The sequence below is a fragment of the Akebia trifoliata genome, chromosome 11, assembly GCF_017979445.1.
Source record: "Akebia trifoliata isolate Shusen 1 chromosome 11, ASM1797944v1, whole genome shotgun sequence".
In the NCBI taxonomy this organism is placed as follows: domain Eukaryota; kingdom Viridiplantae; phylum Streptophyta; class Magnoliopsida; order Ranunculales; family Lardizabalaceae; genus Akebia; species Akebia trifoliata.
Genome location: NC_141385.1, coordinates 9,910,653 through 9,934,094, shown reverse-complemented (window position 1 = coordinate 9,934,094; position 23,442 = coordinate 9,910,653). Strand labels below are relative to the sequence as shown.

At 33.8% G+C, this 23,442-nt stretch overlaps 3 protein-coding genes, 1 long non-coding RNA gene and 1 other non-coding gene across 5 annotated transcripts; 1 reads left to right on the top strand and 4 right to left on the bottom strand.

Moving 5' to 3' along the window:
- Positions 1-1,383: 1,383 nt before the first annotated feature.
- Positions 1,384-5,867, bottom strand: LOC147390839 (protein SHOU4-like). The gene is made up of 4 exons (XM_086457428.1): positions 5,485-5,867; positions 3,818-3,973; positions 2,319-2,530; positions 1,384-2,214 (listed from the first exon to the last, which is right to left on the bottom strand). The coding sequence occupies exons 1-4, from the start codon at positions 5,806-5,808 to the stop codon at positions 2,031-2,033; spliced, it is 876 nt and encodes a 291-aa protein (XP_086313554.1). The 5' UTR covers positions 5,809-5,867; the 3' UTR covers positions 1,384-2,030.
- Positions 5,868-7,076: 1,209 nt separating this feature from the next.
- On the bottom strand, positions 7,077-10,744 carry PLR1 (NAD(P)-linked oxidoreductase superfamily protein). The gene is made up of 8 exons (XM_086417143.1): positions 10,560-10,744; positions 10,236-10,464; positions 9,631-9,724; positions 9,231-9,354; positions 8,946-9,047; positions 8,315-8,466; positions 8,125-8,218; positions 7,077-7,504 (listed from the first exon to the last, which is right to left on the bottom strand). The coding sequence occupies exons 1-8, from the start codon at positions 10,689-10,691 to the stop codon at positions 7,319-7,321; spliced, it is 1,113 nt and encodes a 370-aa protein (XP_086273269.1). The 5' UTR covers positions 10,692-10,744; the 3' UTR covers positions 7,077-7,318.
- An 887-nt stretch (positions 10,745-11,631) lies between these two features.
- TRNAL-UAG (transfer RNA leucine (anticodon UAG)) lies at positions 11,632-11,711 on the bottom strand. The gene has a single exon. It is a non-coding gene; the product is annotated as a tRNA-Leu (tRNA).
- Positions 11,712-11,780: 69 nt separating this feature from the next.
- Positions 11,781-18,888, top strand: LOC147390836 (uncharacterized). Its single transcript, XR_015182880.1, has 3 exons — positions 11,781-12,089; positions 12,215-12,284; positions 18,678-18,888. It is a non-coding gene; the product is annotated as an uncharacterized LOC147390836 (long non-coding RNA).
- Positions 18,889-20,087: 1,199 nt separating this feature from the next.
- LOC147390835 (homeobox-leucine zipper protein ATHB-12-like) lies at positions 20,088-21,535 on the bottom strand. The gene is made up of 2 exons (XM_086458681.1): positions 21,110-21,535; positions 20,088-21,013 (listed from the first exon to the last, which is right to left on the bottom strand). Exons 1-2 carry the CDS (start codon positions 21,410-21,412, stop codon positions 20,681-20,683), a joined length of 636 nt encoding a protein of 211 aa, XP_086314807.1. The 5' UTR covers positions 21,413-21,535; the 3' UTR covers positions 20,088-20,680.
- Between the last annotated feature and the right edge of the window lie 1,907 nt (positions 21,536-23,442).

The window sequence follows — 23,442 nt, the reverse complement described above, 5'->3', positions numbered from 1 at the left end:
ATTTTTCTGGAGAGAATGACTTATCCTTGAAGCCTAATTGTCCCTAGCAAAGATATTTCTGACAAAAAATTATGATCCCTGTTCTTATGGTTACCTGTTACCTCCTGCCCCAAAACCAAATTCTAATTATCGTTTTTCTGGAACACAAACATGCGTTCTCTTGTAAAATCTATTTTGTTGAGGACCATTTTGAAGAAATTAATTTTTCTGTTTATCTCAAGCAGAAAAATGAAAATAAAAAAGGCTGAGATATGCCAGATTAGTCTATAAGAGGTGGCAAATATAAGAAACTAAAAACATGAGACCCGAAACAGGTGAGAAAAGCCAATTTGATCAATTTTTCTTTACTTAGTTGACCTAATGTATTTCGGTCTTACCAAATTTGACGGCGATGTTTAGAACTGCTCAATAGAAGATTGGTTTGAACAAAAAATTGTTATACGAGGTTCATTCGTGATTTATATTCTTGGAATATGGATCAAATCATACTAATAGAAGCAAATAGTACCCAGAAAGCCAGTGCTGGCTTTAGAACTCTGCCATAAATGGATCTTGCAGACAATTTAGAATAATTTTATTAAGATTTGAGGCTGTCCTGGGCTTTAGACCCATAGCTCAGTTGGTTTGACACTATTACCTTGTTTGCTGGTTCAAATTTGGGTTTGGAGTTCGTGGTTTGCCAATGTAAAATGATCCCGGTCCATAGGGGTAGGTTGAGAAAATTTATTTTTGGGTTCACTTTGATTTCCTAGTTTGGGTTGCTAGCTTGATTAGCTTGTGCATATATAATTCAAGTGTACAAGTTATAATTACAATTAAAATATTACAAAAAAAAATAAAGTTACATATAAATAAACTGATAAAATAATCTAAATTTTAAATATGAAAAATGAAAAAAATAAATAAAAATCAATTAAAAAATATTTGGCACATCGAATTCCATGCTTTGGTTCATTGAACCCAACCTAAATTCGGTGGGTTTGTGATTCGTACGATTGAGGTAGTCCTCGCTCAGTCTATGCTCAAGCCGAAAAGTTGTTTTTAAGTAGTCTAGACAATGAAATCTAGAGGACTTGAGCCTTGGGCAAATGTGTCCCAAATTAGGATCTGTGTCCAAATTCATGGCCCCTCTGGTACGTATATGCATTTTTATTTTTTTATATTTTTAACAATATAAATAGTTTTGCTTATTAGAAAAGAGAAATACTAGCAAACATTTTCAACCCCAAAAAATAAAGTATATAATTAGTGAACTTAAGCCTATCTTCTCGCCTTTTCCAGGTTTGAAAGTGTTCAATGCCCTTTAGCAATTGTTTGCTAGCATTCCTCATAAAAAAATTATAAAACTATATTATTTAACTTAAAAAAAAATTAAGACTAATATAACACTAACTTAAACAGCACAATTCAGTCTAAAAATAAAATATTCCCCAAACAAAACATTGTATCTATCGTCTGTAATAACATTTGCTCCAGAAAATTACCCACCCCCACTAAAAAAAGAAAAAGGAAATCCTTGCCCAGTTACACAGGCCAGTATTCTGACTCAAGGTTCCAAGCTATCAACTCTGGTTAGTCTAGAGCGGCAGATTCATGGTTACATTGAGGACGGGTGCCTTCTGGTTCCTCATGACTAACAAAGAAACGATGAACATGAGGCATTTTATCTGAATTTCAAAAGAGATACCATACCAGATGGGAAGCAACTTAATGCCAACTGGGTTGCACACAATTCCTCTAAAGTTTACTGATTTGGATTCAAAAAACCTACAAGGACAATATAACTTTTCGACTATGGTCAGATTTAATGTCGGGACTTGGGAGAGAATAATCAGAAGTAAAAGAAGACACCTGGGTAAGACCCTTCCTTGGTTTTATGCAACTTTGGTAGTTGGGTGAGTCATGTAGTAGAATCCTTCTAAAAGACCAGATGAAACAGGTCAATCCGAACCCCTACTAAAACAATTCCTTGTCGGGGTAGCAACAACTGTTCTATCACTCGCCACTGTGGTCTTGGTGAGATATATTGGTTAAGCTACAGAACCGTTGTTTTCAGGGACTGTCAAGATCAACCCATCAACGTCAATGGGAATGAGAAATTTTTTCCAAAGACAACCGGTAGATATAAGTTCAGATGGATGAACAATCATAACATCATCATTGTTTCTATGCAACAATCCGATCACGGTGACAGAGCTTCCCTCCTTCACATATCTGCCAAATCACATACAAAGTTTCAGTTTATAATCTCTAAAAAAAAAAATTAAATCAACTGAAAATGAAAATGGAAATATTTTCTAAAAATTAGACTGTGTTACCCTTCGTCAAGACGTAATAGACGAGCTTCTGCTGACAGGTTCCTTTCTCCTAGCCATTTCGTCAAGTAAGGTGATAGTATTCTGTTTTTGCTTGTAGTATTGATAAGTGTGCTTTCACCTATCAATGGTGTAACTTTGGCACCATAACCAGCTTTCACCATAGCTCTCATACCAGATTTCATATCTGTTATGTAGAAGTCTGTACTGAATCTCTGCCAATGAGAAAGTTTCAGCTTATCTAGAAAAGAACTAGAACTCTTAGCAAAAGAAAAAGAACTAAACATATAAAGATGAAGCATAATTTCATTTAAAAAAAAGAAGGGGGGGGACTTAGTTTACTAGATCTTAAAAAAAAGGTACAAAATGGTCATCAAATTATTTTTCTATTACGAAAAAAAGAGAACAAAAGCACAAGAATCAAATAAGTGAAGAAAATATAGCTAGGCTTCTATATTTACCTCATTTGGATTTTGGGGTACCTCGTAAAAGGCCCTTAGTATTCCTCTAAATCTTGAGATGTTAAAGGAACTAGTTTTGCACAGAGACCCACAAAATGTTGTTGGTCACGATCAATTTAAAAGAGAATCTTTGCATATTCGAACATCAGAGGTGTCATCAATCTTCATTGCACATGACCAAAAACCCATCTCAATTGACTTTTCTTTATCATCTACTGGGCCACTCCTATATTTTACAAACATTCTCAACTCATAAAGAAACTTCTGGGTGTTATCCTAAATATAGAATAAAGGAATACATGTAAGATATAAATACTGTTAGCTAAGCTTATGATCTGAAACCATTATTTTGCCAGCAAAGAAGATCTTTCTTGATAATACTAATTCCAAACAGGCATTGAATTGCTGAAAAAAAAAAATGCTCCGTGGCAATAAGAAACCAACAGCTAGAAAATCGACAGTACTAAGTGTTGATAACCATTTACCCCAAAAGATCGATCTGATGGGGAAGGCGCAACTATGAATATAAGAGGGTCATGGGTCAAACTGGGGGACAATACGTGAGCACGTGACACCCGAGAGCAGAGGTGGATAACACAACACTCAACACTAAGTATAGGCATTGCAGTCCAATTTCAAAAGTGCTTATGACAAAAAAACTACTAAACATCTTTGAAAAACCATAGAATATTTATGTTGGATTCTTCTAATTCTTAGTAAGAGATTATGTAACAATAGGGATGCAAGCAAATCAATACATCTCATGTCAAGGGCTTAGACCCATAGCTCAGTTGGTTTGACACATTGAACAGCAACTTTGAAGCCGTGGGTTCAAGTCCAGCTTACCCATCAAAAAAATACATCTCATGTCAATGTTAAGACACGGAACGAGAGCTAAGTTTGAAACATAGCACTTTTTAGAGAAAAACACCAACTAATAATAACGAAATCAGTCTCTGGAAAAATGAAAAGCAATGAACAGAAAAAATGGAAGAACTTAAAGCAATACTTTCCAGAGTTATGAGAGAAAAATTACCACACCTCCGAATATGCTGAACTCCACTGGAAGCATCCATGGTTAACATTTGCTGACTTCGACTGAAATCTTCTATACTCGTACAAACAAGTGGATGTATAAATACATCTGGGTACCTTTTCATATGATGATTCAAGAGAGATACTTCCACATGAAGCAGACTGAAACCATTAGAATAACATAAGGGTCTGGCTTACGATTGGCTAAAAGAAACATATTATCCACAAAGAATTGTGAAGAAGCACCTAATCAATTATATAAATGAAAAGTTAAAAGGTAATTGATGGGCCAAGAAACAACATATACAGCGTGATAAATTCAAATGCGGGAAAGTTTATGCAATTATGCCTCAACGAACAATTGAATCAAATTCAAAAAACTATTTTCCCTCTACTTCAAATCCAGATATTTAATGAAATTAATATCACATTGTACAACATAACATTAACTCATCATACCAAATCTGCGCAAAAGTAAATGCATTGAAAGCAGCACAAAGAAGGTTTTATTTTTTTCTGGGTAAAACATGTGATGTAATAACAACACTGAAACAACTGAATCAAAGCACTTTATGACACCCTTGCCAGAACTTAGCTTGGAGCGGGAGGTGGTGGGGACAAGATATTAAATTTACAAAATAGTACTGTTTTTCTTTCAAATTGTTGGACAAGGGTATTGTGATGTATTCGAGCCAACTATCATGCAATGATTAGCGGTCCCAAATTCTTGGTAGAATGATCACAGAACTGTATAGCATTCAAGCAGCCTCACACTGATAACCTAATAGCTCTTCACTGATACAGAAAACCGTAATATTATTGGTAACGCAGTGATGCCCTAAGCTATGATCTTATTGTTATGTAACACTATAATTCATAGAACCCCTTTGCTCATAACGGCCGCTATTCCCAATATAAGGGTCTTTACAAATAAACCATTATCTTATTGTTATGTAACACTATAGCTCATAGAACCCCTTTTTTCATAACGGCTGTTATTCCCCATATAAGGGTTGTTACAAATAAGCCATTATCTTATTGTTATGTAACGCTGTAGTTCATAGAACCCCTTTTTTCATTTACAACTTTTTTATTCCAGACATTATTTTAAGAAAAATATTTAAAAATAACATCCATTATAACAGTTGATATATAGCCATAAATTTACTTATTATTCTACAAATTTTTCATAATTCTTATTTTAACAATTCATTTAATTTTATATGAACATTATAAAAAACATAATGATAGAATGAGATGCATTATTTCAGAAAGATGCTAGACTTCAAATGCAAATAACACCTGTTATAACGTTATAACGACTGTTATTTACCATATTTCTAGAACTATAATGTTATAATGTCGAATTGATGAAATTATAGGTAATGCTGATCAGCCATTGAGCCATTATTAATGAACCCTTTAATACTTTGAACCACCCATTAAAAAAAAACAATAAAATTAGATGAAAAATGTTGCATTCGAACGTTATCTTTGATTAATACTAACAGATAACTTGATGCATTATTTGTCGATTCCACCAAATCAACAATTTCTTTTCCAAAAAACTAACAGATAATCTTTCTAATTTTGGTTCCACAATAGATTAAATGAAAATGAACAATTTTTTTTTAAAGATGAACAGAAGCCCTAGAAATTGAAGAAAAAGTTACCCCAGTGATCTTAACAAGCTGTCCATCAGTAGCAAAGCGAAGGTCCGAGTCAGGGAACGAGTTGAGGAAGATCAAGATGGCTCCTTTTCTTCTCCAGTTGACTAGATTCCAGACTACAAATGAGAGAACCAGAGATGATAGAAGAAGAAAAGAGATGAAGAAGATGGCGTTGTGGACGACAACAAAGATGAAGATTGAGACTGAGAAACCTAGAAAGAAGAGAGAGGCAAGAACCCAGAGAGATGGAGAAGGAAAGGGTTTGCAGCTGCAACAATGGCGATTGTTTTGGTGGTCTCTAAGAAGAGCATTGGAGAGGTCGTTCATCCCTTTTTGGGAATCTTTGCAGAAACACAGTAGAGAGAGAGAGAGAGAGAGAGAGAGAGACGTTTGGGCAATTTGTATCAAAACGGTTTGAGAAATGATGGTGGTCTTCTTAAGGTCCCACACCGTTGATTGGTCTCGAGATATGGGATCAAATCTAGGTAGAACTTCACTGTTCTTTTCAATAAATTGAGCTTAGATGTTATGACCCACAATTTAACCACGTGTCACACTCTTACGGGTGTTCGAATTTAGGTAGAACTTCACTGTTCTTTTCAATAGATTGAACTTAGATGTTATGACCCACAATTTAACCACGTGGCACACTTTTTTTGCGTTCGCTTGTCTCACTCATTGACTTTTAAGTCATGTCCTGGTCAAGACTCCACATAACTTTAAAATTTCGTATTTCGAGGTAACATCTTATTCGCAAAAATAATTGAAATTATCTAGTAAAGGATAATGCTCAGTTTCCATCTTTGATCGAAATATAGAATTAAAATATCGTAATTATTTTAGTTTTTAAAAAAATCAAGAAAGCTGAAATTAAAATGCTATTTTCCAAAAACATATAATGTTTGGTTTGGTTACAATCGACGGAGGCCGATTACAAACTCAATTAGAAATAACAAACAATTTTTAAATAGTGTTTTAAAAATTAGATCAAACCGGTGTTCTAATTGGATTAAAAAATTAAATCGATTCAGTTAAAGGCATTGATTTTCATGAGTCTTATTCTTTAATGAATATGAATAAAGGTGCTTTAGGGAATGATTTTAGACATCAACAGTCCAACCATGTTAAACCAGGGTCCAACTACTTTTGACAAATATTTGCTCTAAGAATAATGATTTTCTGACATACGTCCCCATCACAAAATCATAATTATTTAAATCATATATCTTTTTCTTGTGTATCCCGAGGCAAATGATTTACGATTCTATTATGAGAGTGTATGTCAGAGGAGGGCATCAGGTTATCACGACTCTTACTCCAATCATTGGTTTTGTTTTTAAAACATTGGTTTTAAGTTCTAATAAGTGATAATAAGAACAAAAATGATATAGATGGAGATAATGAGAAAAGACGTATAATAGATTAAAATCAGGAAAAAAAAAAAAACCACATCGCCCGTCACTTCTTTTCTATCCTATTTATTTATTTTTTAGATTTTCCTATGTACAATTGAACCTTACAATTTTCTCGAGAGATAAGATTTCTCGAAAACAAATTCTAAAAAAATGATTTTCTCGCAAGTAAACACACTCTAATTGTAGTTTAGAATCGTCCCGACTTCATCCCTCTTGAATAGCATGTGTACATTGTCATAATTTTCCCCACAAAAGGTACATTTAGCCCCCCAAATAATTCAAATCTTTTAAACTTTTGGCCACACAAAAAAGTACATTTTCCCCCAATTAATTCCAATCCTTTATCTGTACCACACATTTCAAGAACAATGGGAACGCAAGCTTAATTGTGGATAATCATTTTGATAGTGGAATGGGAATATTCATTTGGTCTGAAAGATATTTTGAATCATCTTTCGAGGTGACTCGCGTGCTGCACATTCTAACTGAAGAATCTCATTTGAACTGAGTCGCCAACCGAGAGCACCCAAATTCTCTTCTGCTTGTTTTACCGTCTTTACTCCGGGTATCGGAATTGTTCCCTTGCAGATACACCAATTTATCGCGACCTGCCAACAAAATCATCTACATTACAAAGGAGTGTGATATTGACGAAATGTGATGATAAAACACGATTTTATATAAAAATGAATGAGATCGATAGAATAACGTAATGTTTTGTTTCTTGATGGTTGAAGCTTAGACCAAGCATTAAAGGACTAAACATGGAGACATTACTTCATTGACACAAACATAATCAGTTGAGATAACAAGAACTTACTCACTGTTAGATCACGAAAATTCAATTTTACGAAAGATGCCTTCAGAAGCAATAGCATTTGGTGCCAAATAACATTTTTGTTTTTTGGAGTCTTGGTATCACCGCTTGGCACAAAATTTATCAATGAACGACATAGTTTTCTTATATATATACGAGAGAAAGCTCAACAAGATCATCAAAGATGGTGACTCTGATTAGTGGGTAGGGTAGTAAATCAGACCATCTTTGCTTCTTCTATGGACAATTATCAGGTTAACTCAGCAAAAATTTAAATCATGGAATGCTTAATTTTGATCATGGGTTGAATAAATCACATGTTAACACATGAAATGCAAGTCACTTGAATTTCGAACTAGAATTTGTATAATTATGGATAGAAAATACTAAGAAAGAGTTTAGAGGAAGTACTTGTGGTATAGTTTTATCCCTTCTTTGTGCAATTTCTCTTAATGAACTCAGTAAAGGTTCCAAACCTGGTAGGATTTGGCTGAATAGCAAAGCCCTGTAAGAAAATAAAAAAATAATGTTTTTTTTTTTTTTACAAGAAAATCACATATTTCTGTAACTTGGAGAGAGGGGAGAATTTTTTTTTTTGTACCGTGGTCCTCGTGGAAGCTTGGAAGCGGTATATTTCCCCGTAAGCATTCCAAGACCGAGAGGACTATATGAGATCAAGCGAACACCAAGAGAATCACATATTTCTTTGATTTCTATCTGATCATCCCCTATACTTAGGAGAGAGAATTGTACCTATAGCAAAGAGTCTTTAAGAATATTAGGTCAATCACCCCAAGTAAACAACAACAACAACAGAGCCTTATCCCAAAGATTTGGGGTCAGCTAAACAAATTCTGTTCCTCCATTCCATTTTGTCCAAAGTCAAGTCTTCTGTTATTAGTAGTGAGTTCATATCTACTTTTATGGCCTCCATCCACGTCATTTTGAGGTCTTCCTCTCATTTTTTTAGGACCTTCAACTTGAATATTTCTTCTATCTAGAGCTATAATTGGTCTTTGTTGAACATGCCCAAACCATCTTAGCCAACTTTCTCCTAATGTTAAGTATCTATATGGCAGAAATTTTTTCCTTGATATTAAATATTTTTCCGTACATATTCATTTTTGAGATTGAATTTTTCTCTCTTTGACTTAAAGACACGGACACGGAGAGCCGTGTTATCCTCACAGATTCTAACCAAAACCAATGTGTGTCAAGTTGGAAGGTAGTACCTGAGCTGAGCAAAGAGGAACACCTCTTGAGCTGAGGTAATTATAGATCTTTATAAGCTGTTTTGGTCCATAATTGCTCACGCCAACACCTCGAACTAAACCCTGCATGTTATATCTCAAGCTTCAACATTAAAATCATCTTCTCATGTTGAAACGAAAAAGTCATAACTGATTAAAAGGTGCAATTCTAAAATTAAAATTTCACAGGAAAACCAATTCTCTATGTGAGAATCCTCATTTTAACGACTGAAATAGCTATATGGCTTGAAAATAAATTACAGTAACCTTCTCATACATTGCCACTAGACCATCCCACAGAGCCATTTCCTGCAAAGGAGCATAGTTTGCCGTAGACCAGTGCAATTGTCCTATTCCAATTTGCTCAATTTGCATTCGATCCAATGACAACCTGTAATAATTTGCGGCCAAATTTTAATAATTGATGCCAAAACGGCACTAATGTTTAGTTGTTAGTGATCAACAGATTAAATGTTAGGCGGGTTGAGTTGAATTGAAGGACTAGAACCTCGACCCAAAATACATCAAATCAAGATTAAACTGGAATTGGATGACTTATCGAGAAGATGAGAAAACAAGTCAAATTCGATTGGAAATAGAAACGAAAAATATACGAATGTGTATACACATTGTATAAGTAAAGCAAATCTTTGTACTAGAAACATACTTGCAAGCTTTTACAAACTGTCCGGGTGTAAGGCGCCAAGGATATGCAGCAAACTTCGTAGCAATCACAATGTCATCTCGTGCTCGCTTGTTTCCTGATAATATAAATCCCTCCTAAGACCATATTTACAAAATATTTCACATCCCCCAACATTTTCTCACAAATATTTAACAAATATGTCCCAATTATCTATGATTGGCTGAACCCTTTTTTCAATAATATATAAAGTCGTATTTATATATAATTCTATTTTTTTCACTAAAAGACAAAATAACTAAATTCCTGAACATTACTATTTCCCTTATATATAAGACACAAAACCCAATTGACTCGATCAAGTTAATAATTTTGAGTCATCTCTATTCGCAAACAAATCAATATGATGGACCATTCACATTGATTATCTTGCCCAATCAACTCCAAAATCGTATAGTCGGGTCATCTTCGCATCGAACTACTCATTAAACCATGATTTACCTGATTATTACACTTAATATATATATATATATTTAAAGGTGCTTGGAAATACAACTCCCAAATTAAAATTCTTATTATAATAAAATATTTTTATCAGTTAATTTCAGTTAAGTAAGTTAAAAACTGACCTTGAAACTCACGAATGAATTTGCCAAGAAGTCTTTCACTTTGACCATTAAGTCTTCCAGTCCCATAAGAATCAGCTGTATCAAAGAGATTGATCCCATTCTCCACCGCTAGATTAAACGTCGCTTGAAGATCACCGTCCATTTCTTCTTGATAACCCCACAACAGTTGATTGCCCCAGGCCCACGTTCCGAACCCCATTGGTGATACAGTTAGTGGGCCCATCTTTACCTGCCAAAATCAAACAACAATATGATTTGCTACATTGCGCCGGTTGTTTGTTAAACTCAGAATTTGCTAAATTGCGCCTTAATAAAACCAGGTACCTTTTCCCATGGCCAGAATAGAGGAGGGCCCAAGCGAGGAATTTTGAGAGATGAAGATGGGAGGATGGCCTTATTTGAAGCCCTGCAGCCGCTAAAATACGCCGTGTGTGTCGTTGCCACTGAGAAAGCCATATCTCCCTCACTGAGAAAGCAAGTGAGGGGCTGAGGAATAATCTTGTGGGTAGTAGAAGAGATAGGGCAGTACCTGTAAGACATTTTAATTTTTTTAAGGAAGCTTTTATTAATCCCTGAGAAATAGTGAAAATTAGTAAGACCTCCTCCATTCTTGGTGGAATCAGTACTAATGGGCCTGGGCCTCGAATCCTAGTCAAAGCCTGCCCCACTAATACTTGGGATTAATCCAAAATCCTATCTTGTTCTTAATATTCGAGCACCTAAGGTGTTAGAATCTTAGATTAACGATTAGATTTGGCAATGGGTCAGATAATATCTACTTATCAACTCATCCTACCCAAGTTATTTGGGTATGGGTACAAATTTTTTATCTTATTAATAATTTGGGTAAATTTAATCGTAATTATTATTATTAGAATATTTTTATGGTCGAATATGATATACATTCTATCCAATCTGATTATCTGTTTATCTAAATTTAATACGATAAATTCAAATTAAAATATATGTATAATAAAAAAAAAAAAGGTTTTTTCATCATCTTCACAATAATGGATATATATCCGATTTGGAGAGGTCTTAAATTGAAATCACATTTAAAAAAAATATATTTTATCATAATTTGAAATTATCTGACCCCAATCAATTAATTCGATTGGGTCGGATTTAGGTATATGTTTAACAAAAATAAAAAAACGGGTATAATTTGAGTTAGTAGAATCTGAGTTAAATCTTATTTGACACATATCCGATCAGAAATCCGACCCCAATCAATTAATTTGATCAGGTCGGATGTAGGTATATGTTTAACAAAAATTAAAAACGATTATAATTTGAGCTAGTAAAATCTGAGTTAGATCTTATCTGACACATACCCGATCAGAATTCGCCCTAAGAACAAAGTCAAGACCAAAGAGAAAATAATTCTAAAAACCCTTGACAGCTGTGGGATTTGAACCCACGCCCTTTCGGACCAGAGCCTAAATCTGGCGCCTTAGACCACTCGGCCAAACTGTCACATGTCCTTTACTTGCATCTTATTAATAATATTAACAATAATTTCTTGTTCCGTGAAAAAAACCCTACGCAACAACAACAAACAACTGAAATATGAGTTCATCACACAGTTCCTCTAAAATTGCAACTGCTCTTAATGGTTAAGTCAAGCTTATCAACGATCAGGATGACCCGAAGCAGAATCTCTACCTTGCCATCAACTCCATTCAGAAAACCCCTGGCCTTTCATTCATTTGAATTGGTTTCGATTTCAAATGCCAGCCTTCTAGGTTTCTTGATTTTAGGGTTTTTAAGCAGAAACACTATCTTATCAGAGCTTGAAACGATGCAAAGATTGGCGTAGAATTGCGACATTGAAGTTCCCATGGAGATCATTAGGTGACTCTACTGTGTTTCTAGGTCTTTTGTGCAGTTGTTATTGTTGTTTTCTGCGCAAATTCCTTCTTTTTAAATAAAAATTGATTTTTATTTTTTATTTATTTTTAACGTTGTTTGTGTTTTAGTTCGATCGAGGAATGGAAGAACTAGCAGGAATTAGATCACTGAAGGGGAAAAAAAACCGATCTGTTCAAGGTAATTCTATCTTCATAGATAATTCAAAGAAGAATGTTGTCGAAAAAGTTGTGATTCATGATTGAATCTTTGATAAAATTTCTATAATTTGATTTATAGTATTTATTTTAATGGATTCTGATTTGTGTTTAGGAACTTTTCTTGTAAATTGAATTCGTAGTGATTAGGTTTCTGATTGAATCCTTAGCATCTTCAGCCATGAATCAAATTTTTGCTAAGATTTGAGCAAAAGCTTCATTTGATACGGAGCACTCCAATGGAAAACTACAATTTGTTTTTTTCTTAAATCTTTTAAAAAAAATTTCATCTTATCCCAATAACATATTTCGTTTATTTTTTATATAAATATTTTTCTCTCTCTTATCTTTCCACTACTTCTTTCCCTCCAAAACTTATTTCTCTCTCAATTTTCCCTTCCCTCTACGGTGTATTTGGACTGAGAGAAATGGAGAGAAAAGAAAAGAAAAAACGGTGAGTTTCTCTCAATTTCTCCTGTTTGGATTGTTAACTGACGAAAGAAAAGAAATGCTCACGACTAATAAAAGCACCAAAACTTACAACTCTACCCTTTTTTTCTCTCCAAACTTAAGTTTTTCTATGTTAGACCAAACAATATGGAAAGAAACTGGATATCTTCTCTCTTTTTTTTTTTCTTTTTTCCTTTCCCTGTAAAACTTTCCTTCCCATCTTCACTTTTTCCCACAAACTAAATTTTAGCCATTATTCTATAAATAATTCTTTTCGTGTATCAATCATCACTCAACTCATTATTGATAATGTCATGGAGGAATATTGGTTTATTTTATGGATGTAACTTTTAAATTTAGTTGGAATAGTTATTGTCGTTATTAAAGTTTTTAACATTTCTTTCATTGAAAGATATAATATTATATTCATTAATTAAATAAATATTACAATAATAGATAAAAACAATACATGATATTTTTAAACGTAGAATATTTAAAATATATTATCTCTATTTTAAACAATAATTTGTCATTGAAGATCTTCGTAGTAGGATCTCTGCATAGGAGTTAAATTGGTTATGTCTATTGACATGATTTCCGATTCTCATTTCTTTGTTTTTTCTCATTTATCATCGCTAACATTTGTAGGTGTGCCTCCCTATTCTCAACCTTATCATGACAATCTACACCTTTTTTTTCTTGTGACATACTCGTCAACACTTCAATAAGTTTAGTTTGATTGGCTACCAAACCATTATACTTAACATCATGAACCTTTTTCTTCATTCGTGATTTTTTCTCAGTCTTATTACGAATTAGTCGTTTTGATCTCACTTTTGAAGATTGTTGGTCCAGATGTATTAGGAGTCGAGAGATATTAAAGTAGTTGGAGTAGAGGGAGTTGAAGGGAGTAAAGTTTAGACTGTAGGTTTCTTGAAATGTGTTTTAATTTCATTCCATTTACGACTGGGGTGCAATATTCCCCAATATGTATCAAATGTGAAGTGATTTTTTTTGGATAGCATGATACATGCGTTTAGCTTAACCAATCTGAAAATAAAATCCCCAAAAGATATTGAATATCTAAAATTACAATTATATCATAAATTTTTTAGTCTAAAATAAATACCTTATCTGCTTCCTCAATTCCACTTTGTTGTCTAATTTGCACTTGATCAAAACAATTATTTACTGTCTTTTGAATTAAAGACCAACAGTGACCAACAGTGAAACAAAGAATGTTATTCTATTTTGTTCAACATTCAATTGGGAAAAGAAATAAATGCGTATAGAGTCCCAAAATATTGTCGTAGTTTGAGTATTACCTATAATTGTATCTTAGGAGACAACCAACCAAGCTTTACAATGTGCTTCATCTTCTACTATACTAAACAATTTACCACGAAAACGACCACTTTGAGAAATTATTTTTACTTCATGAGATTCCTCCAAACTTGGAGAATCTTCAAACATTACATAAGCATCCATAGTTTGAAGAGAAAAAATAAAAATAATAAGATAAAAAAAAAACTAATAAAATGATTAAATTAAGTTTATAAAAATATAAAATTAAAATAATTAAAATTTTAGAAGAAAATGTAAGAGAAAAGTATATGAAGAATGGGTGTGAGGAGTAGATGAAGAATGGTGTGTGAGGAGTAGATGAAGAATGATGTGTGAGGAGTAAAGTAGGAGTTTTATAGGAAAATATATGATTGTTTAAGTTTTTACTATTGAAAGCTAAAATATGACCGTTTAAGATTTGAGTCTCGCTTCATTTGAATCTCATTTGATTTGGTATGAGTTTGAGTAAAGGAGTGGAACACCTGTTTTTCCATTTTTACTAAAATTTTGAATTTGAGTAAGGATTAGAGTCAGGGTTAGAAATGCTCTTATATTGATGCTTTAGATTATATTTCTGTTAGAAGTGATGAGATAATTTTAAAATCTAATGAAAAGATGTTTGAGAAGGAAGTGAGAGTCACTCATATGGGGGAAATAGTCCCATATGAAACTAATAGAAGCTCCTTGAGGGCATAGTCGCAAAGTTCAGATTCGACAATTACTTGGCAGGGGGTTAGTTCGGTTAATTTGGATAAATTCAAGTTTCAAAAAAAATGGAGAGGCTAAAAATTTGGAATGATGGGGAAGCTCGAAATTTTTTTTGTGATTATTTAAAAAAACACTGATATCATGAAAAAATCACCAATTGTTTTTAAGACCACAAATTTTGTCTGAAATACTTGATTAATAGCTGATTTTTTTAGTTTATCCCTTTTGGTGATTTTTTTTGCATATTCGATGAACCTTGTGACTGAGCCTAAGGGTTAGACTTATCTATTGATTTGAGAATTTTTTCCATTTGTGGGGGACCTTTTTTGATGAGTAAGAATAGATGGATTCTAACACCTATTCTTGATCTCTTTGACTTTTCCATGACCGAAGTGATTGGTTTTGGGGTTGTATAGTAATTACTATTTGTATTGAAGAGACGAATCTTAAAAAACAAAATAGTGAAATACATCTTATATGGAGAAAATTTTCAGCTAGGATGATATGAATTAGAATTGTAATGCGGGAAAAATTTAGATGTCTAAGAGCATCTCCAGCCCTTACTCTAGTCTTTTACTCAAATTCAGAATTTGAGTAAAAATAGGTTAATAGGAGCTCTACTCCTTTACTCAAACCCATACCAAATCAAAAGAGACTCAAATCAAGGGAGACTAAAAAATTTACTCTATTTTGACTTCCAACGGTAAAAATTCAAACAGTCATATTTTTTTCCCCATGGGCTTAGACCCATGGCTCAGTTGTTTTGACACATTGTAAAGAAACTTTGAGGTCGTGGGTTCAAGTCATGCTTACCCATCAAAAAAATATTTTTTTCCCTATTAAACTACTCGTCTACTTCTCACACACTATTGTTTATCACTTCACATTTACTTCTCACACCCGTTATTCATATTCTTTTCTCCTCCCTTTCCTTCTAAAATTTTAATTATTTTTAATTTTATACTTTTGTAAACCTAATTTTATCCCTTTTTTTATCGTGTTATTTTATATTTTTCTATTTAAATTTGTGGATGATTATATAATGTTTGAGGATTCTCTAAGTTTAAAGGAATCTCATAGAGTAGAAATACTTTCTCAAAGTGGTTGTTTTCATGGTAAATTGTTTAGTATGGTGGAAGATGAAGCACTTTGTAGAGCTTGGTTGGTCATCTCTCAAGACCCAGTTGTTGGTAAGACTCAGACTATGACGGTATTTTGGGACCGTGTTTGCGTTTATTTATCTTCCCAACCGACTGTTGAACAAATATAGAATCATCATTTCTTTGTCTTACCATTGATCTTTGATTCAAAAAGGCAGTAAATAAATTTTCTGATATTTTTGATCCAGTGCAAATGAGTCTACAAAATGGAATTGGAGAAGTAGATAGAATATTTGTTTCAAAATAAAAAAATTATGGTGTAATTTTAGATATTCAATATATTTTTAGATTTTAATTTTGGATCGGTGAGGCAAAACGCATGTATCATGTTATCCAAAAAACACTTTACATTTGATACATGTTGAAAAATATTATGCTTCAGTTGTAAATGGGATGAAATTAAAAGACATTTCAATAAACCTACAGTTTAAATTTCATCCCTTCAACTCTTTATACTCCAACTACTTCAGTATCGTTCGACTCCGAATTAAAACTGGACTAACAATCTTCAAGAAGGAAATCAAAATGACTAATTGGCGACAAGATTGAGAAATAATCATAAATGAAGAAGGCGGTTCATGATGTCCAGTATACTAGTTTGGTAGCCAACAAAACTAAACTTATTGAAGTGTCGACGAGTATGCCCTCTTAGACTATGGAATGAAAACAACAAAAAGTTGTAGATTATCATAGTAAGGCTGAGAATAGGGAGAAACAACTACATATGTTAGCGATGATAAATGAGAGAGAACAGAAAAATGAGGATTATAAAATTATGTTAATGGACATGACCAATTTAACACCCATGCAGAAATCCCACTATGAAGATCTTGAACGAGAGATTATTGCTCGAAATAGAGATAAATGTTTTATCTTTAAATTAATGAAATGTTGAAAATTCTAATAGCGTCATTGATTGTTTCAACTAAATTTAAAAGTTACATCCATAAAATAAAGTTATATCCCTCCATGACATTATCACTAATGAGTTGAGTGATAATGATAAATGGAAAGATTTATTTATAGAAAAATAATAGATAAAATTTAGTTTGGGGGGAAAAGTGGAGATGGAGGGAAAGAAATTTAGGAGGGAAAGTTTTAAAGGGAAGAGAAAAAGATTTTGGAGGGAAGGAAATTTGGGAAGGAGGACAAAATTGAGAGGGAAATAGGTTTTGGAGGGGAAAGATGGGAGTGAGAAAAAAATTTGGATTAAAAAATGAAAGAAATATGCTATTGGGATAAGCTGGGAATTTTCGAAAAAAGATTTGAGTAAAAGTTGGAGTTTTCCATTGTAGTGCTCCATGTCAAATGAAGCTTTTACTCAAATTTGAGTCATGGCTAGAGATGCTCTTAGTGCTACTTCCAAAAATGCGTGTTGCAGCACTTAAGAATCACCATATATAAAGATGCTGCCAAATTGATTTGACAACTGAATTTTCCAAAAACTCACTTCCTCGTGTATAGGTATTACCTGGTCGTGCTTATGAGATGTTTTCTAGAAATGTAAGGTGTTTTTTCATGTCAAAATCCTTTAGATTCAGAGGCTTGCTCCCTTGCATATTTTCTGTAAATTACTTATTTCTCCTCCAATATAGTAATCCTTGTTAAGAAGAAAACATCATATTTCAAGGTTGCTGCTTTGCATGACAAATACTTGAACCAATAGGAAATGAAATTGAAATCAAACAAAATTAGTTGGACCCATATCTCGGTTGATATATTGCAATGCCACTTTGAGGTCATGGGTTCAAATCCTGCTTACCTATCCAATTTTTTATTTTATTAGTTTAAATCATTTCATTCAATTGGTGCTAATATGTTGGTGCAGAGTTCTCCCCCAAAGAATCCATAGGTTTTGAAAAATCTTTTGACAGCATCCAAGACTTTTGCAAAGCACAATACCCAGGAATATTTCTTCTAGAGTTTGTTCAAAGTTTTTCATGATAATTAGAGATCTCTTTAGAAAATTTTCCCTTTTATTATTTACTTCCAAAAATTTTGTAGGAATATTGTAGATATTCATGTTCAGAGTGGAGCAGGGTAGAAGCCAGTAGAAGTCCTTTAGTTTCAGTCTTCGCTGAAATCCGTACTAAATGTTCAAATTTAGAGGATCTTGGTCAAGTTACAAGAATTTTTAGAGGTCATAGCTGATTTGGTAAAGTTTTTGATCCATAGAAATTTCACAAGACCAAAGTGGAATATCAAATTTTTTTTCTTCATAATTTAAAACCTTGTATCATGAATTCATGACACAGTTTTATATCGGTTCCGATTATGCTACCTTATATATCTATGAATGCTGCTTTATTAGAATTTTATTCAAATATTGACGTTCAAATGATCTGGTTTCAAGATATGATTTACTAATTCATATTATTAGATGATACTCGAAATCAATTTAGAAATTTGGGTGTTATTTGATACACATTTATTATCATCATCAATCATCATCAAAACCTTCAACTTGCACAATTCCTAAATACACAGATATTAATATTTATTTTGAGAGCTTCTATGGCCACACCATTTTTTACTAAGAGCACCCCACCCCAAGATGTGTACTAAATTCTTTTTTGATATATCACATGGATTGGGGTGCCCTTATTAAAAGTTGGTGTGGCAATAGAATATCTCTTTATTAATTGGTATTATTTATTTGTCTCATTCCTGCCTACTCTTGTTATTTTGTATTCAGTTTATTGCCACTCATGCAGGAGTCAAAAGAGGCTTGTGCAAGCACAGAGCGTTTCAACATAATAAAGGTGTACAAGTGAAGTCCGAGCATTAAAAGACCAAGTCAGTGAAAAGTCCACTTATATTAGCTCTTTATTCTTTGTTATGAAAGTAATCTTATCCATGTCTTGTATTATAGATGTATTTAAAACAAGTTTAAGTCAATATTATTGATATTTTATTGTGCCTGCATTTTGAAGTTTGAATTCCTATTTCCTTCCCATTAACTGTCAATTATATCAACTAGACAAAATGTTTTAACTTGTGTAAGGGAGTATCTTTGAGAAACTAGTTAACATGTCTTCATTGTTATAATGCACTTAAAGTTGCTTCATAGTGCTCCCTTTCTTTTAAAAGAATGTCAGAAAAATGCTACCCAATGTTGACTTTTTTTTTTTTTTTTCCTTATTCACTCAAGGGTTGCCTTAGAATCTGATGCATTGTGTGTACGTTTTAGTTGGAAACATATTTGGTCAATAGAAACCTAACCTCTTTCTTTATTGGAAACATTTTATCTTGGTCAATGGAAACCTAACCTCTTTCTTAAAATATATATTTTTCTTTGGTTTTCTAGTGACGAGGAATCCGTTTGAGATGCCACTTAAGGCTAAAGAGTAGCATTAACAATATTAACTACTTTTAGATAATTAGACTTAGCTCTGGCTTTCGGGGCCAATTTTGTAATATAAGCACTTTACTCAAATGAGTTCGCATCCTACAAAGCATTTATTTTTCATACATATCCTCTTTTTTGTTTTGCTTTTTTGAATTAAAACGTCCCTGCATATCCATATATGATACATAAGTGGGAGAAAAATCCCGATCAAATCCCTTACCTAAGGTCGACTTACGTCGAGGAAAAGGGGGTAAAATTCTCCAAATCTTTGTTATTTTATTATTTTAGTTAGGTTCAAGTCTGATGGAAATGATATTTTATGACTAGCAACTCATTTATTTTTAAACCGATCCAATTACTATGTTTTATTCTATCCATTAATCCTTTTTTTCTTTTTTGCTATGTCTCTGCTAGTCTTATGGTTAGCCAACCCAATCTTTGGGATTAGGCTTTGTTGTTGTTGTTGTTGTTGTTGTATCTACTAGTGTTTTGTCACAATGGGAAGTTGATGACGGCATGCGATCAGAAAAGATCAACACCTAGGATCTAGTTACATATACTTTCGAGGATTTTTAAAATTTTTTTTTAATGGTCGAGAAAAAAGAGGAACGAATGACGAGAGAGATATTTCTAGTGCTTGCTTTGTTCCACCCTTGAAGAAGATATTTTCAAGATAAATTTGTTGCATTTTTGTTGGCCTGACTTCATGTGTGTTCATTCATGTATATCTAATGCAATATAATGTTTCAGGCCTTCTCACAAATGCTTCATTCACTTAAAGAACACTTGAGGAAACTTCTCTTTTCTTTGCTCATGGAATCTGGTGTTGGTAGTCTTACAAAAATTATACATATTTACATTAGATTGTTTTGAGTTTCCAAAACAGATTTCCGATTGTTCCTGTAGGCCATTTTTTTAAGTTGGGTTTCGTTCAGTGTGTTCATATGCCTTCTGTTTCCCTGCAAATCTTCTTTTGAACTCCATATTCTTGCCTCGCCTTATAGCCCATACTATCGTTTTAAACCTATCTCACATCAAAATTACTGAAATCCAACTTTACAGGAAGAAAACATTAAGGGATAGTGAGAAAAAAAGACGTGGAATGAAGTAGCTAGAGCAAAAATGAAATTGCTTGAACTAACAGAAGACACGGATTCAGATAGAATTGAATGGTGGCACAAGACTCATTCAATCGTCTCCAGTTATTGGGATAAGGCTTTGATGATGTTTTGGCTGATGAAATTCTGTGCCCTCCATGAAATCAAGTTCTGAAAATTCGTCTCGCCCAAAATGGTCTAGGACACTCGAACCTACCAAAAAAGGAAGATCAAGTACATATTCTCCTAAACATTATTTTTTAATTTTTTTTCAAGACCAGAAATCCCACCACTGTGAACTACTACTACATGGTTGATCGAAAAGCCCACAAGAAGTGGAATTGCACCAATTTTCAGGTGATGTTAGGACTCCATCCACGTTCTCCGTCACGTTAATTACACTAACGCCATTCTCTCCTTCCTGCTTCAAATACTCGATATCCTGGCTGTTTTCATTGTTCAAACTTGTGATCACTCTAATTTTCGATCCTTCTTCCAATGACAAACTCGGCTTCCTATCAGATTCAACCTTGACATCTCCATTTTCTGATTCACCATCAGTGCTATTTCCAACCTCTCTAGGCTTTCCCAACAGATCTTCCATCTGCCCAAATAAAACAACAATAACATATTTACAATCTTTAAAATCTAATAATAATGGATCCACTAGAAAGATTAAAAAAAAAGAAAGTAAGACTACCTGTGTCACCAAGGATTGCTTCTCTTGCTTCAAGGATTCAAACTCCACAGCTAAATTTTCATAATTGGCTTTTAGTATACAATAGTCTTGCTCGAGTTGCTTTGACTTCCATCGTGCTCGTCTATTCTGAAACCATATAGCTATCTGTCGAGGTTGCAACCCGAGCTCTTTTGCGAGCTCCATCTTCTTCATGGGTTCGAGCTTTGATTCCGATTCAAAAATAGACTCCAAAGATTTTATCTGTTCATCACTGAACCTCCTCTTGTTCTTCTTTTTATGGGTAAAATTTGGAAAGCTTGACATCTTTGTTTTGTTTAATTAATCCGCAAATGTAAAGGGAGAGAGTATATGTGTGTTGTGTGTGTTTCAGATTCCATAATGTATTGTCTGTGGTTTAATATAAATAAATAATTGGGTTAGGAGTTGGGGTAGAGTATCTTGTTGTGAACTGGTCTATGTGGGCTTTGATTGATGGGCCCACCAGACCAATGGGATCAGGTTTCTTTTGGCGCTTTTTCTTCTTTGCTTTGTGATCTTTTATAGAGGAGCCGTCACTTACTTGCCTTCCTGCTTTTGAGAGGGCTAAGCTGCGTGTGGAGGTTTTGTTCTTATCCACCTTCCTCTTGGAAAGGGAATGGATCCTATACTCCACGGTGTTAGTTAATAATCAAATTCTGGGCCTCCTATGTTGGCCACTTGATACCTTGATTCCAGCATTTTAAAAAAATGGGTTTTCTCAAGAGGGCCATGGGTGCATTTAGAGCCCTTATGAAGAGGAAGAATTCAACAAGTAGAATCACCAATCAGACTGATTTTAGGTGTATAGGTTCATCAAGAGTGGACCAGCATAACGGCTGATTGGACGAGTCCCATATGTCACACAGGAGTTTGGAGTTGAGTTGCAATTCAACTTGATCTGAAGTTGCTTTATAATTTTTAAAATAATGATCTACATGTGATATAGTAAGCCCGTGGTATTATATAAAGATACCCCAACAACAAATTTTCTCGTTAGGTGCATCTGATCGGTCTGCAAAAAAATCATGATCATCTGGAGATATAATAAATCCAAATCAATTTCAGTCTTTTGGACAGCTGAAGTCAATGAGGATGGTACCCAAAGTCCATATATCTGGTGGAGAACAAATGTCAGAATTATATGAAGGTGTACCAACTATAAAGGACCACTTAATGTTGTTTCTAAACTCCATGAAGTTAAGTAGCTACCCAACTCCTTGTCCATGTGATTGCCATTTTTCCTGTCCTACTTAGGTCTGTAAATGGATCGGACCAAACCCCAAAATTCAACCGATCCGTATGTTCTGATCTGAAACGACGTTTGGATTTCGGTTCTAAGAAGGATCCAATCTGACAAGATTTTGATCTGATAAATGATCCGATCGGTATTTAGTAAGAAAAATCCAATCAGGTTTTGATCCTATAAAATATAATTGAATAAAACAGTTTGGGTTCGATCCAATAAAATCGGTCTCAGATCAACCATGATCCAGACTGGATCCATTACTAGTACCCCTTCTGACGATTATAAGTTAGAACAAGAGCTACAAATTTCATGAGCCAGTGGGCCCAACAAAAAAAGAATGCTACGTAGAACACTAACCAGCCATATAGCTGGATAGTTACCACCTCCCTGGAGTACAAGATCAGTACACAGTAGGTACGGTAGTCAATCGTATCAGTTGCATCAGAATAAGAAGCTAACCAATGAGCTCTTGCCACGGTTATCTTATCGAAAACATTCTTCACTCTACGTCGTCTTTTCTTTTGGGCTTCAGATTACTTGATCGTGACGTGGACTATCAGATGTGGTGCAACGTGTAAACTTCGTCCTTTTATATCTTTTCACGTAGATAGGTGTCACAATCCTGGTTGGTGACGTGTCGTATATGTGTCAATTTGAATGATAAAGTGCTTTTAATAAGTTGGTTCTTTGTAATCTGCAACCCACCCTTTTATAAAATATTCTGTCGCACATTTAACTGGACCCATGGATTCCATGAAATTCAAATCATCTTTTTATTGTCCATAAATTGGGGTTTTGTTAGGGTATACGTTAAAGTGCAATAAATACACTTTGGAATGGGATCTGAAGGTATTTTGGTAAAGATAATACTTTTTAAGGGCATTTTCTGTATATTGTGCAATTTCAAAAGTGTATTTATTCCTGTTAACAACTAACAAGACCCATAAATAAACTAGAAAAAGGGTCTTGTTAACGTGTGGGCAAGCGCAATAAAGTGCACACTTTGGAAATTGAATGTTTTTATAGTAAATGCCCTTAATTTGTTTAGCAAATTAACCTTGGATTCCAA

Excerpts from the sequence above, each read along its gene's own strand:
- LOC147390839 (XM_086457428.1), bottom strand. The coding sequence starts at position 5,808 with ATGAACGACCTCTCCAATGCTCTTCTTAGAGACCACCAAAACAATCGC. Across the intron at positions 2,531-3,817 it reads GGAGTTCAGCATATTCGGAG|AGATTCAGTACAGACTTCTA; the intron begins GTGTGGTAATTT and ends TCTCATTGGCAG. Across the intron at positions 2,215-2,318 it reads CTATTACGTCTTGACGAAGG|ATATGTGAAGGAGGGAAGCT; the intron begins GTAACACAGTCT and ends GTGATTTGGCAG.
- LOC147390835 (XM_086458681.1), bottom strand. The coding sequence starts at position 21,412 with ATGTCAAGCTTTCCAAATTTTACCCATAAAAAGAAGAACAAGAGGAGG. Across the intron at positions 21,014-21,109 it reads AGCAATCCTTGGTGACACAG|ATGGAAGATCTGTTGGGAAA; the intron begins GTAGTCTTACTT and ends TTATTTGGGCAG.
- PLR1 (XM_086417143.1), bottom strand. The coding sequence starts at position 10,691 with ATGGCTTTCTCAGTGGCAACGACACACACGGCGTATTTTAGCGGCTGC. Across the intron at positions 8,219-8,314 it reads AAGCTTCCACGAGGACCACG|GGCTTTGCTATTCAGCCAAA; the intron begins GTACAAAAAAAA and ends ATTTTCTTACAG. Across the intron at positions 7,505-8,124 it reads GGGATAAAACTATACCACAA|GTCGCGATAAATTGGTGTAT; the intron begins GTACTTCCTCTA and ends TTTTGTTGGCAG.